At 36.1% G+C, this 12,607-nt stretch overlaps 1 protein-coding gene across 1 annotated transcript; it reads right to left on the bottom strand.

Moving 5' to 3' along the window:
- Nucleotides 1-450: 450 nt before the first annotated feature.
- Nucleotides 451-11,600, bottom strand: LOC105038740 (protein IN CHLOROPLAST ATPASE BIOGENESIS, chloroplastic). Its single transcript, XM_010914612.3, has 12 exons — nt 11,320-11,600; nt 9,762-9,845; nt 5,663-5,737; nt 5,508-5,550; nt 5,340-5,397; nt 4,066-4,233; nt 3,940-4,002; nt 3,758-3,849; nt 3,562-3,643; nt 3,363-3,473; nt 3,096-3,258; nt 451-665 (listed from the first exon to the last, which is right to left on the bottom strand). Exons 1-11 carry the CDS (start codon nt 11,459-11,461, stop codon nt 3,118-3,120), a joined length of 1,059 nt encoding a protein of 352 aa, XP_010912914.1. The 5' UTR covers nt 11,462-11,600; the 3' UTR covers nt 451-665; nt 3,096-3,117.
- Nucleotides 11,601-12,607: the final 1,007 nt, after the last annotated feature.

Here is a 12,607-nt window from a genome sequence, read left to right as displayed (position 1 = left end):
CATACTTCCTCCCTTCCCCTCCTTTTTATATGCTAAACCCTCTCCCCCTCATAATTGCAGTTTAATTCCATCGAATACAGAATCTGTGGCTTTGGTAGGTTAATGGAATGAAATATGCTAAATAGTCTATTTTCATGGTCAGAAAGATGAATTGAATGGTTGATCAAAAAGCAATCAAATATCTATACTGAAATCCATGTTGTTATGTATTATTGATTCACACATAATATACGATATTGCATTTGTGTGATTTGACATAATTTTCATTTGCATATTTCCTCATCTTTGAATGGAAACAAGAAATGATATTTCAAGAAGAGCAACTTACTGAATCATCAGAAATTAGCTTTCAGTTCAATTAGAATGAATATTTAATGTTTTAATATCTGATTCATACGTATATTCTTTATCACTTCCCATGCATAAAAAAGGACATTTTATTCAACCATCTCCAAGAAACATAATGGAAATCAATTCCAATAGTGATCAAATGGATAAGGTTAGCTGTAAATCTTTTGGTCCTCCACTTGGAGCACTGCAGTTAGCTTCATTTGACGGCTGATAAATAGTCATTCACACAATTTAAGAATCGTGTCATGTTTGATTGCTTGCACTTGATGCTTTGCCAACTTGTTCTTGTGCTCTCTAATGGATCTCTCAGTCACCTGCAATTGAAGAATTCAAAATCATAAGCACAATTAGCATTTGCTTTATTTGATCATTTTGGGTACATGATGGCTTCATTTAAAGATAAGATGTTCCAGAGACTTAGTTGCCTCACCATTACTTTAAAATAATAATTAAAAAAAAAAATCTCAAAACACATTTGTTCCATTGAAGAGGACAGCTACTCCTTGAAAGTCATTATGAAATTGCTCAAATTCCACATCAGACACTAGACTCTGCAAGCAATTAGCATAGTTGGGTTTTTGTTTATCATCCAAGTGACTGTAAAAATGTAGAGCAGGAAAGTTACTTCCACTTGCACATGTTCTAATCTCAGGAGGACAAAATAAGCACATTTCTGAAGGTCAGAAGTTTGTTCTCATCCTTTTTGTTGGCCAGCTTCATTTGATTAGTGGATCTTCACATATGGTTTTAAGTGTTGGTCCTTTCATGCTAGGACTGAAAACGGTATTTGATAACCAGTAACTTGCACATTGCAAGAAGATAACTGGGTTTCCACCAAAAAATTGAAATTTGACAGAATCATCAAGGCAAGTTTAAGTTGTGCTTAGGCATACCATAAAATTATGATACTTCATGATTCTTTTTCTTATAAAAAAAATTATAAGTTATGATTAAAATATCAGGTGTTTGGTTGTGCAATTAAATTTAATAAATGTCCTAAAAAGTGGATTTGGAAATTTCTGGTTCCAGTTTCCAAATTCATTCTTTTCTCTCCTTCTCAACTTATGCTTCTTCATTATTAGAATATTGAACAAATGATCAATTAAAATTTCTAAATCCTAGAATAGAATAAAATCACCATTCTGGAATTAGAAATTTCCAGATATGGTCCTGCATATTGATTATGGATTTAACTTATTACTGATTTGGGTTTGAATCCATTTAAATCTTGAACTAGAAACTCAATGCAAACTTGACTAGCTCAGCAAAAACTTGAAATTAAATAATACTCATGCATAAATCATGATAAACTATGTAAGTATAGATTTATATGGCATGTCATGCACATTTGCACCCAAGCTTTATATTAGTTTTTGTCAACAGAAGCATGATTGCAAGTTGTTCGCTGGTGCCTACATGTGATAGATAGGGTTACTCTTCTTAGCCACTCTTAAATGGAGTGTCAAATGATTTATATCACATACCATGCATTTTGACCCTTACATTACAGGATCCATTCTTCTTCTGCCAACCCAATTATAATTGAAGTTCCTCAAAAGTTTTCCCTTCTCATGCATTCTTAATGATGTAGGTTATTAAAGGACAAATTTTTAACATATATTGTCAATATAATTGATCGAATGTGAAATAGAAGTAGGATTGTGGCCAAACTCAAAGTATTGACTGATAAGAAATATAAAATTTTCTAAATAATTATATGCATATCTACATGCTACATGTTAGGTATATCAAGTATAGAAGCTGTTAGGATAGCCATCCATGTCTAAGATTAAAGCAAACTAAGATTTGGCATTTAATAGAGGAACATGGTAGTTAGATTAATTAGCTAGAGTCAAAATCATAAAAATATGAAGAATGGATACCAGACACCATGAGTTGTGTATCTGAATGTTCTATCACATGGTTGTTCTAACATGAAAGTGATTTGCACTAGAATCTTTTAGTGATCATCCAAGTCTACTTACACCAATTTGTTGTCCAAGGTTTATAACTATAGGAGTGAGATGGCTCAAAACATCTTACTTGAAAAGATACTCCATGCAAGACCAATTCTAAAGGTTGTAAGGATTCTTAAGTTCACAAAATAAGTTGCTATCTACAATGAATTGTTCATCATATAAGATGAGGATGAGACTACAACAACAATCAGGTTAAGTATAATTACAAGCAAGGTACTCCTCAAGGTAAGCCCAATGAGAAGCCAGTGCACTATTAAATTTAGATCCAATATACAGCAAGCCAGGGTCACCAACAGAGCAAAAATTCAAAATCTGTTCAACAGAACTTTAGAGGCTCCTAAGAAAGCTAACTTTTCAGTACGCCAAATTTAAAACACCTGCTCACCCTCTCTATCAAACCCTGTTGATTAAATTAATATTTTATCAGCTTGAAACATGTCATGATTGTATATTCTAATTTCTCACCAATACCATATCCATAAAAACGCATCAGTTGACTAGCACAGATTTCCCTGATTAATATAAACCTGGCTAATATATGGCTTCAAAAATGTGCATGTCAATGGTGCAAAGTATCTTGTGCCTACCAATTCTATAGTAAACATGAAGGAAGATGAAAGGTGAATTATCTGATAATGAAAAAGAAGGATCACATTATTGGAACTTGAGAATTAGTAGTATCTGGAGTAGATGCCACTGGAAAAATAACAAAATGGTGAGGTTTCATGAAATGCCCAATAACAGAGTACTGCAAGGTTAGCATACCTATATACAGGTCATCCAAAATTTACTCTTTGTACAGGATAAACCTTGCAATATCATTTAGTCCGGCCACCCTATAACATTCAGCAACTTGATCCACAGCCTCATCCCAGGTGCCATCAACTGAGGCTAAATCTAACAAAAATGCAGCTTCATCAAGAGCCACCTGCATTTGGAGAAACCTTAGGTCCACAATCATATTGCAGGAATGTTTCATCACATAATATTTCTTGTATATGATAAATAGAAGACACGTAGCAAATAAAAAACCTGCTCTGGTGCTTTTCCTTTCTTCAGATCTTCCTGCTTTCCCTCTTCAGTCACTTTCTCCTTTATATACTCGATTTGTTCATCCTCCCATTCTGCAATCTCAGCAGCTTCCTAAGCAGGAGAAGCATGCAACAACTATAATCAACTCTAGCATGAAGAACTATAAACTGATTTCTTAACACAATTAGAGCAGTCATACTTGGTATGTACAGCCCAGTGTCCACCATGGTGACTTTAGTGCACCCCGGGCTGCATCTTTGGCTTCAAGCTTACGCCCAACCCTGACAAGATACATCGGGTGACAAACAGTTATGTATATATTGCTGTGGAAGCGTTTACACAAATTTAACATTGAACACATCTTTGTCAATTATGTAGCAAGAATCTTTACGAACTTCAGCAAAAGCTCTGCATGGAATATAAAAGGTCGTCCAAATCCTGGAAAATGATTCCTTGTATAGAACTCTCCAGTAACCAAGGCAGAAACCTTTACAAGGAAAAATGATGACCATGAGGAAACTAATTCAACAGGTAATAAGGGAGCCTTATCAATAAAGCACAAAATTTAAGGTCTTACCTGGTCCCCTTTCTCCAAATGGCATGATGCTTTCCGCTCTATAAGATCTGGAAACAGTCCAACCTGAAACAAAAACAAAAATATGAGAGGATGTTCAATCACTTAAGCAGTGATTTTGCTATATACCTTCTTCAGTAGATAGGTATCAACATCAGCAATTCCAGACTCCACCAGATCACGCTTCTTATAAAGCTTTCTTCCAGCATCAGATGAAGCATCCCATAACCTGTCATTACTTCCTTGATGGTTGCTGGCATCTTCCTCAACAAGGATTCTATGAATAAATTGATCTACCTGCAACATTGAGACAAAGAAGATGGGGACCTTACAAAAATGTATACATTCAGAAAACAGGTTGGTCATAGGTTACTCTTGAGAAAGAGTATTAAATTCATTTATGTAGGTAGTTGTACAAATGAAAATCCAGGTTTTTACTTAACAAACTCCTATAGATTATCATGACATTAGATATTGTTGTAAATTCTGATGATGAAATTTTATCATTTAAAGTGTGATTGGTGTTAATGCAGTTGGTACTTTCTTAAATAGCAAGTGGGCATATGGAGTCCTCTTTATGAAAGATCGAAGTATTGGAATGTCTATATGACCTGCTCTCATATTGGACATCAACCTTTTCGAAGTTTGCCATATCCGTAAACATGATGATTTTGTCTAACAGAGGAACTTTCCATATTACCTAAAAGACAAATTACCTAGCAGAAATCTTCTCTCTAAGAAACGTCATTAATTTGACAGTTAAAAATCATGCAATATCATAAAATAAATGTTTACAGTAAAGCATGCAAATTAATTAAATTTAATATAATAACTCATAATGGCTTATCACATCTCAAATGTTTGTCCTTTGTCAACTCAACAGAACTCCAGAGCAAATGACCAATTCTGAATTGATGATTGGTCTATGCAAATGGCATTAGCTTTGAACATGCTGAAACCAATGCACCTGGATGCATGGTGACCTTTATAATCTGCTTGAAGTCATGTGTCTGGTCTTCCATAACTGATTCTGCAGGAACAGTGTTATGCACCAAAAAAATAAAAACAACACACCATGTCATCTGGGGTTCTGTCACTTTGTCCAGTTAGTTGTAGCTTAGAGATGAATGCACCCATATTAAGTGTTGTTTAAACTATTTCTAAGACTAGGAGACCTAGTTGCATGAGCTAAGACTGACTGCCTGTCAATGCAGAACTGAACTCATCTTCACAAAATGTTTAGCAATCAATCAATATAATGGCTCGACTGTTGTTTTCTGATTTGCAACAAATGTTCATCTTCCCTCACAGAATAAGTTCAATAAGTCCATGGTTGAATAGGAAATCTTGCAAAGATGCCAATAGAAACTGGACAAAGCACTCTCTTGGATTGCAGATCTTACATTATTTGCCAAAAGCCAGACCCCATGCTTATGAACTTCCACAACGGGCATCTCCATCCTACAGCATCAAGAAGAGCATGAGCATTATAATGTTGGAGGACCTAAGTTTAAAAAGAAATGACAAACAAGAAAAAGAACTACTGAGGGGGAAAAAAGACGTGTACTTACCCTGGTGGAGATGTTGGCCATCTTAGTAATGATGTCAAAGTACCTGTTACCATGCCCAAATAAAAAAAATGTGTAACACAACAAATCAATGTCTAAAGATGAAATCAAATATCAAGAACATTTGGCAATCATAAAAATAAGATTTGTGTTTGAACCTGATGAGCTTTCTGACAGTGGAATAACAAGGGGAATCAATCCTTCCTTGGCTCCAGGAGAAACAATTGTTTCACCTGTGAAAAATGATTTTAATTTTTAAGAACAAAATATTCCATTCTACAATACAAAACCACTAGAACGTATTGCCTTCAGAACATTGTCATCATAGGATGTGTTAATGATTTCTTGTCAAGCTAATAGCTAAAATCCACACCAACTACTTCATATTATTGAACAGCCATCAACAGGCATTGCTATCTAAACACATTGCTATGATATTAAAGAAGAAAACATATTTTGAAACTGAAGATTTCAATTGATTAGATCAAAATTCTGACAACTGATGAAAAATAACATGGTTAAAAGCAGATGGTACTTTCTGTTGTAAGGCCAATTCATGTTCGAACAAACCCATTTCTAGATAAATGTTACAACTTCATACAAGTTTGAACAATATTTGATGCTCCATAATAAGAAGTAACAGAATTATCTTTGGTAAAACACAAACTCTATTCAATAAATGGAAATAGACAAAAGAACAAAACAGTAGCCTTGACAGAAAATCAAAAGTTGAATACACCAAAAGTAGCCAAACAATCTGAAGATTTTTTTTTTTAAAAAACTATGTAAATATCATGGCCACCAAACCATTTCCAATTCTTCATGCCAATAGAAGACTAAAGCCTATACAGAGAAAGGATTTGGTGCACCCCTATTCCTGCTAACATAACATCATTTTCTACCAGCTTTTTCACTACTGTCATTCAAACTTCAGTGGTCAGTCATAAAAGTAAGCAAACCCTGAGCAAATTAAAATTTTAGAGTGGCTAATGCCTAAGGATATATATATATATATATATATATATATATATATAGAGAGAGAGAGAGAGAGGAGAGTGACTGCAAGAACAAATTCCAAATTCTTCACTGTAAGCATTATTAAGAATGAACTCAAAAAAAATCCTAGTCCTTTCCCCAAAAAGTAAAAAAAAATGCTGGTCCACTTTATAGACAAAACCAACTAGAGAACATAACTTCACCCACGCACATTTATAAATTTTTCCTTCAAGTCAAATTCATAAGCTCAACCATAATAATTAAAAAGTTATCATGATTTTTTTCAAGAATAGATACCTAAAAAGCCCATTAATCATGAAGACTTCTAAGACTTCACCAAGAACAGTCTTCATGTTCTCATTTACACATAAAAAGTATTTGATATCTGCTGGAATGCCCATCAAGTATTAAAAATTTAAAATCATAACATTTTGATCATCTTTCTGGAGTCAAGATGCTGCAATACCTCTTTCAAAACAAGCTGACTTCAAAATATACAGAAGGAGCTGAAGCGTTTCTTCCCCTACATATATATTCACATGATGTGAGATATCACATTGTTCAAGGAACCCTAGATGCTGTCGGAGTAGAGGATTGTCAACAAGGGCATTCTAGTGTGTTGTAGATTCTTATCCAAGAGTTGTATCATTTGATGATGCCATGTGAATCACTAGAAACATGTAAAGTGTATGCCTACCCCAACAACGAAAGTTTCGTAAGGGGATTGGAGCAGGCTACCATGAGAAAAAAGATCCTCTTTCTAAAGAGATTCGATTTGGCACTAATATATGTCCAAGGTCCAATACTGAGATCATTTCTGAGGTTTTTACAGGTGCATATCATATGATTTCATGTTCGGTCGAGTTGGTATCATATCAAAATGATCGAGCAACCTGATCCAACTTGAAATTCAAATGTGGGACTTCCGACCCAATGCAGCCTATATGGATCTATTTTTCTAAAATAGAGGTCCTAACACATGACAGTTTAATGCCAAGATGAATAACATAGCATGATTATATTCAGAATCCTACTATGATACAACTCACATACATTACCTAACCAGATGCTATCCAAATTCTGTTAGAACTGAAACACATTACTTGAGTCCATAATCAAGTTGGGTTCAGGTGGTCATATGTCAATTTGGATATTGATTGAACCTGAACCTAATTAAACCTGCCCAAGCTACAATCTTATGTATATTTCATCTAAAATTGGAGGTTTGCTAGAATTCAGGCAAATAAAAGCAGTTTTTACTTGAATTATTCCTGGAAGCATTGCCATGCACCAATATGAGTCCTGAGCTTATGGTCTGCCACCGTGGGTCATCTAAGTGGCTGATCCAATGGTAAGAAGATGAAAACTGGATAAAAAGAGCTTTTGAGGGAGACAATGCATCACAACTATTACCTAAATAGTATACATGTGTCTATGATGAAACGAGAAAAACAAATCAATTTGATGCATACATTATTCAATACAAGTCTAGCAACCAATCATAGAGTCAAGCAATTCCAAGTTCTTATTCAACACTTGAAGCCTAAAAACGTTGTTAAATAAGTAGAAAACTATTTGACTCCTACATCATCATATTACAAGAGTCCTAATCAGGGTATGTAGAACTATATTGGACTAGTATGTTCCAGGTGCATCAGACCGAACCACTTAGGAACCAGAGCAGTTCAGGCATTCATTTTAGGGTAGTAGACGAACTTGTTCGAACTAGTCCAAATCGGACTGAACTAATCGGTTTTGCCTATTTTCAGGTAGTTCTAACTCGATACGCTCGGCCGAACCGAACCCTTTTATAAAAGTAGAGATCAGGCCCCCCTCTCAACCCTTCAATCCCTCTCCCCTCAACACCCTAATGCATCTCCCTTGCCTTTGCTCTATCTCTCCTAGCCCTTACCCAGCCCCTCTCCTAACCCTCACGCCATTGGTTCATAGATCGCAACAATTATGGACCATCTCAGTGGCAACCACTCCCCCTTTCACCAATATCTCCTCTCTAGCAACTCCAATCCTCATGGTTCCCCTTGCCAGAGATATCTCCTCTATTGTTGCCACCACCACCATAGCCAACGACGATGACAACCATTATCTCTCTTTTCATCCTCATTCTCACCGTGCAGTCGTCTTTGACTTTCTAGCCACCACATTCTAGTCCCAATAGCTTCTTTGATTTCCCTTGTTGATCCCCCACAGTCATGCCAGTCAATCATCCTTGACATCTTCCACTCCAAACAAAACTCATTAGAGGTCAGAGGTTGCAAATCTCATTGCTCGGAGGCCAGAAGCCATATATTGGCGGTCAGAGATTGTAGATTGAAGGTTGCAGGTCATGGATTAGGGGTAAGATATCATGGAGTGAGATATAGTGATCTCTCCCTCTCTCTTTTGGGTGAAGGCAGTATGTACCATCATATTGTTGCATAGCATTTGTCAATCTTGTAATGAAAGCTCCATGACATCCAGGTCTCTAACCCCTAAATATTCACATGCAATGCTAGATGAAGAGAATGAATCAGCAGACATATTGCTTAAAGACAAGGTTATCATTTATCAATCTAGATAGCAGCTTGTCTTGGTACAAAATTGTTAAGCCTAATATGTCTTGTTGACCCACTGACCCACTTCCCATCAACTTAAGCTTTTCGATTCAGGTTGTTGGAGATCATGAATTCAAATAGTGATCAGTTATTTATTTAATTCACCAGATTTGCTACTGGGACTCATTTCAATTATTGTCTTGACTTGTTTATTCCATCACGAGCATGCATCCAGGGCCCATGTGAAGGAGGGGTTTTGACCCTGATATATATTATTAAACTATTGCCTATCAACTTAAGCTTTTGGTTCAAGGGCCTAGTTAACAAAGATAAACAGTTCAGGCTACAATCACATATCAAGTTCATGCATGCCAATTTTTAAGAATATGAAATCCATGAAAAACAAACATGTTCTCTTGTTCTTTAACCCATACATGCAAGACAAGACCTGTCCATTAAACTTAACGTTTATCACACAGACACCATGTGATCTTGAAAGAATATTAGTTAACACTCTAATAGCTAGTAAAACTATATTCAATGCATTCCATATTATCTTTATCTTCAAATGAAACAGGAATGAGTTAGTTCATGATATAAGAAAAATCTACCTCATGTTAGTAGGGCGTTGAACAAGCAAGTTAGTCCAGATTACCTTATCTTCAAATGAAACACAAATGGGTTAATTCATGGTATAAGAAAAGTCTACCTCGTGTTTGGAGGATGTTCAACAAGTAAGGAAGATGCTCAGGAGGTCTTGCTGCAGCAACATCTTTAATGAAAGAAATATAATCTGCATTACATGCCACAAACTGTTAGAAACAAATTCTATTATAGGTAGAAAGAATTTGCAACATGGCTTTTGTCCACAGGCTGAACAAACTCCCACACCAACTAGAAGGGAATAATATCATGAGAATCTCACTCGAAAATGAAATGATAGCATTTGTATACATTAAAGGAGATAATGAAGTTTGAAAGATATGACTACCGTACAGATGCACCAAGCTTAGCTCAAGCAAAAACATCTTGGGCAACACTGTGACAGATGAATAAGCATCATGTAGGGAGACGAGAACAAAGTCCACCATGCATAATAAGCAAGTTGGTAAAGAATGGAACATAATTCTATGGCCAAACAAAAGCAGTAATCATTTTTTTTATTTCAATAGTTTGGTATTTCTAAAGAAAGGCTTATTCTTCAAACTTCTGTTATTAAACGTTGATGTCTTAATGTCAGTCCTCCATTTTCCTAACTCAGGAATTAAACAAAAATTTACAATGCGAGACCAACTTTTTTGTTGAAATCATATTAATAAGGAATAACGGTATATTGTAAATATCAGTTGCATGCATTCAGTCTTCCTCACTAGTCTCTTCAATCTCCCAAAAAAGAACGTCGGCGCCCTCTCACTCAATTTCTGGAGAATCAGTCACCAGGAATCCAGAAAAAAAAAATCCAAAAGAAGATGCATATTGACATTCTTTTAAGGAAATCATTTTAGAAAAATAGAGATAAAGGAGAGGTGCAGTCTAACATACATGAGTTACCTCTCTAGCTTCCCAGCAATAAATTTGATAGTCACTGGAAAGAACAACTTTATCCAATGACAATGACACTCCACATTTTAAGGAGTGATAGTATTTATTTAGCATTGCAAGCAGCAATCTAGTCTAGCATGTATATTCGTTGGTATGTAAAGGCAAACATGAATCTCCTCTACAATTATCAGTCATTGGCTTTACTACATACAAAATGGCAGATATGCCAGTAACAAAGAAGAGTCACTTCAGAGACATTGCTAACATCAACATAGTTCCAAATTGACTCCAATTTGATTTCTTTTGTATACCATGCTATCCTTGCAAAAGAATCCAGTTGCAATACAGCTCAAGTGATGAACATCTCACCTTCTAAGAGTGAATAACGAGCGTACGTACAACATGACGAACAAAAAAAAAAAAAAAAAATCTTATTGATGCTGAAATCTAAAAGTTAACTATTTTAGATTCAAAAGCAGGACTTTTTTCTTTTTCTTTTTTTCATAATTCAAAATATCAAAACCAATTATTAATCAAATAAACTTAAACATAACCCAAACCAATCAGCCAAAATTTAAGCATATAAAACTGATTTCAAGAACAAGAGGAACTCAATTAAATTAAAAACATATGCAGTCGTACATACGAATTAAAATGTGATGTAAAGAGAGGAAGAGACTCCAATACTCCGATACTGGAATAATAACAGGATAGGAAGTTGGTACCAGAGGTGGTGGTGGTTGGAGCAGTGGCGATGGAGGTGGAAGGAGAGAGAGAGGAAGAGCATCTGATCCCGGGTTTGATGCGGAAGTTTGGCAGCGCGGAGGCGAAGGCGCATCTGCTCGCCGTTACCACGCCCACCCTCATCCCTTCTCCTACGCGCTTCGATCCCCCTCTCGCTCGAGCTTCTACGACCGTATTTTTTTTCTATGGCGGTCGCTGGCCTTGGAACAGAGTGGAGGAGAGTGCGTGCGCCAGCCACCGCCTCCCGTCGCAGTTACTGTACAAACTAGGATAAACCGAGCTGGACTGGGTCAGGAATTTATTTAATCAATTTATATTTTCAGTGGATTTCGGGTCTAGTAAGTGGATCCGATCCGATCTACTCCGCTAGCGAGTTTGGTTGGATCAGGTTGGCTTGATAGGTTTACCTTCAAGATCCACTAATATATATATATATAGAGGGTCGGATTGGTCTAGATCAAATCCAGATTAAGCACTGAGAAAATAATATAGAGAGTGTTGGATGTTCTTGACTCAAATTTCTTGAGGATTGTAGAGTGTGGATCCAACCCATTATCCACAATTCCATGTGGCTTGTATAATTGAGTTTCATAGAGTTTGGGTTTGGATCCGACCCAGATGAGACCCAATCCATTTGTGGACTTAGTCTTAACCTGATAGAGGCCGCATCATAGAAGAGCGAGTGAATGACTAAATGGGTTTGGATCCGATCCAATAGAAAGACATTTTAGATGGTGAATTCCTTCTTTTTCATTCTCCCTTGGGCAAGAGCTAACATAACTAAATCTTAAGCTAACTTCAGGTTTAGTTAGGTTTAGGTTAACACCTTTGATAACCCAAGATAGCCTGAATACAACCCAAACTTTTATATGAGTCTTGCGAATCTAAACTAATCATTATATGAGATTGCTACCTAATGCAATCTGAAACTCAACTATATTTCTACACTATGGCTCCCAAGTCCCAAACCCCTCTTCAAACTTTATTTTCTTACCAATTTGAACTCAATCCAATTAAAATTACGCATGGGCTTGCCGATAAAAGTTCATTATCTGGTTTGAATCTTTTATAGGGTCAATTTGGGAATGGATCGAAGGCCTTCATCCTGGCCCCAACCACTTGAGCTGAAACTTGGGTACCAATAGATTGAGTAGTCCCACTTGGTCATCACAAAATCCCCTGAATTTGGAAATGAGTTGGATTAAATGCCACTAATCTGAAAAAGAGAGAGAACTCACTTGCCGTATTATTGAACTACAATCACTTATC

Source organism: Elaeis guineensis, chromosome 1, assembly GCF_000442705.2.
Source record: "Elaeis guineensis isolate ETL-2024a chromosome 1, EG11, whole genome shotgun sequence".
NCBI lineage: Eukaryota > Viridiplantae > Streptophyta > Magnoliopsida > Arecales > Arecaceae > Elaeis > Elaeis guineensis.
This window is presented reverse-complemented; position numbering and strand designations above follow the sequence as displayed.

Excerpts from the sequence above, each read along its gene's own strand:
- LOC105038740 (XM_010914612.3), bottom strand. The coding sequence starts at position 11,461 with ATGAGGGTGGGCGTGGTAACGGCGAGCAGATGCGCCTTCGCCTCCGCG. Across the intron at positions 3,850-3,939 it reads ATTTGGAGAAAGGGGACCAG|GTTTCTGCCTTGGTTACTGG; the intron begins GTAAGACCTTAA and ends TTCCTTGTAAAG. Across the intron at positions 3,474-3,561 it reads CACTGGGCTGTACATACCAA|GAAGCTGCTGAGATTGCAGA; the intron begins GTATGACTGCTC and ends TCTCCTGCTTAG.